Source organism: Fragaria vesca, linkage group LG6 (genome assembly GCF_000184155.1).
Source record: "Fragaria vesca subsp. vesca linkage group LG6, FraVesHawaii_1.0, whole genome shotgun sequence".
NCBI lineage: Eukaryota > Viridiplantae > Streptophyta > Magnoliopsida > Rosales > Rosaceae > Fragaria > Fragaria vesca.
Window position 1 is genome coordinate 5,850,247 of NC_020496.1, and position 2,542 is coordinate 5,852,788.

The window sequence follows — 2,542 nt, forward strand, 5'->3', positions numbered from 1 at the left end:
CAACTCTTGCCGATACATCTAATTCAAAGGCGCCGACAGCTGTAGCCAGTGGCGGATCCAGGAATTGAAACCGGGTGAGACTTGACTTTCCACCATTAAAAAAAAAAAAAACTACGCTGTGATAGGAGGAATATTATAGATGAAAAAAAAAAATTGACACACCTAGACAGAAGGGGACGAAATGAGCCTTATCTCTCGAAAACAAGTTTATACTCGATTAACTAAATCTAACCCTACGAGTACCTGAAAATTGTTTATCGTAAAGTCATTACTAATAGAATCAGCATATTCCTTCTTAATGTGGAGGACCATGTAATCACATAAAACTCGCCGATACAGGTTGTTGCACGACAAACTGCTTGGGCAGTGGAGGAGAAGACGACAAGAAGAAAGATAGAAGTACGTTTTGAAGACTATTCTCTCTTTTTGTTGGAAAAAAAGGACATAAAAGTTGGTCACTTAGGCTTGAACGTCAGCCCAAGAATTATACACTTGAGACTTTTGGGTCAGTTGGGTGGGACTCACTCAAAAGATTACAATGACATTATAAACTACATGTAAGAATTTTTTTTCCCTCCAAAAGTTTGGGTGCGACTTGAGTCCCAGTCCCATATGCTGTAGATCCGCCCCTGGCTGTAGCCAATCCTGAATCCTCTGGATCAAAGGGTGTAAGCATAACAGCCTCCGATAAGGAAAAGGATTCTAAAGAAAGTGATGATGAATCTAAGAGCTTGCCTGTTGATTTAGAGGTAAGAGAAGATCTGAACATGACTACCACAGTTCCTCATAATCTGACATGTATCGTTATTTTGCAGACCGTGACTACCACAGTTCCTCGTATTCTTCAAGGGAGAAGGATCGCTATAGACATCACCCCTATGCCTGAATGGTGAATGTATTCATCTCGGTTTCTCTTGATTAAACTTGTAGAATTCAAATACTTGATTGTATGTTGACACAGTTTCGCAGAAAAGAAAGTGATCTCCTGTTGAAGGGCCAGGGAAGGCAGACGTTTTGACGATGAAAAAAAAAGGGGTTTGTCTGAATAATCCTTAAATACCTCGGCAGCTCTTCGAGAAATAGGTTCAATCCGTATGAACATGATGAATGTTGTGCAGTGGAAAAATAGAGATGTTTGTGATTTCATAATCTCCGTCTTAACTTGAAAAGCATCCAAAATTTATATAGCAAATCTATCACCTCTATCTATAGCCAAAGATTTAATTTCTTTGCTAGATCAGTATCAAATACAACCAACTACTATATAAACACCATTCGTGCAGTCTCATCCTTCAAGTTTAGACTCAAGCCACAACATTGGCGTAGAAATCAACAGTCATTGATGGTGATGCGCCGTAGATCCTCGTCGCAGTACTTGCTCTTCTCCAATGTCGTGATGCGACATTGGCATCAATGTCGTGATGCGACATTGGCATCAATGTCGTGTGGAAGCCTATACCAAGCACCACCGACCCAGCAGTGGTTGGCCTGCGTCAGTGCGTCTGACGTTTACTATATGCTTATTCTCGTCGCCAGAAATGAGAAAGGCTCCGCAGATTATTAATATACTGTAATCCTGGATCACCAGCACGACCGCAGGGAATTAATAGGCTTTTATTCAGATTGATTAGTTGCATATGACCTTTCTCTCTAACAACAAGAGTGTAATGAGATTTGGTATCCAAACCAAACCAGATATTAGGAATTAATACTCGGAAATGAGTGTGTTTGTCAGTTTGTGTCCAATTTCATTATTCATTCTAGAATCTAGAGCTTTGTCTTGATAATAATATTGACAAAGAACTACAAAGATGAATCCTTTTAAAATTTGTGAGATTCTAGATTCTAGAGATTTAAGTTGCTAAATTTCTGCCCTTTGTAAGAGGAAGACATAAGTGCTAACTAATCACCGGTTAATTTCATCTACATATCTAGACGAACTTTAGGGGTGCTGATACTAGAACACTGTTCGCTGTTCTAAAGTTGTAGAGTAGATGGTTGGGTTGCATTGAAAGTGAGAGGCTTGATGTCTCTGGCGCGCATGTAGCTCAAGAACTGTCCAGGCAACTCTTCGAGAAGAGATTGAAGAGCCGAAATTCGCCCGCCTGCTAAAACCACAATGAGTTTTTGTTTTAATTCAGAATAAATGGCTTCAATCCATATGAACATGATTAATGTTGTGGAGAGGAAAAATAGAGATGTTTGGGACTTACTATGCACATCTCTCATAGGAACAAACTGTACGATGTCTCTTGTAGCCACACGACCTGTTGAACTTGATAATCGCTGTCCATTATCAGCATCGAGAATCTGCCAAATACAATATTCACATGGGCATTCAGAATTCTAGTTGTTGAAATTCCAACATATGTAGCATCAGGAGAAAGAGATGACTCGTAAAAAGAAACAAAAGCATACCTCCATTTGTTTAAAATCCGCTGTTCCTACTCCAACTATTAGAATTGAGAGGGGAAGATCAGATGCCCTCACCAAAGCATCTGTTGTTTCCTGGAGGTCTGTAAGGATCCCATCCTATAAAAGG

The 2,542-nt window shown here is 39.8% G+C and overlaps 1 protein-coding gene across 1 annotated transcript in view; it reads right to left on the reverse strand.

The window, feature by feature from the left end:
* Positions 1–1,664: 1,664 nt before the first annotated feature.
* LOC101309657 overlaps positions 1,665–2,542 on the reverse strand; it is a 37,407-nt gene continuing 36,529 nt past the window's right edge. Inside the window, exons 22-24 of the mRNA XM_004304992.1 lie at positions 2,419–2,532; positions 2,214–2,310; positions 1,665–2,105 (exon numbers count right to left, since the gene is read on the reverse strand). Of these exons, the coding sequence (XP_004305040.1) occupies positions 1,978–2,105; positions 2,214–2,310; positions 2,419–2,532 (339 nt within the window). The 3' untranslated portion in view covers positions 1,665–1,977. The remainder of the gene's footprint in view (positions 2,106–2,213; positions 2,311–2,418; positions 2,533–2,542) is intronic.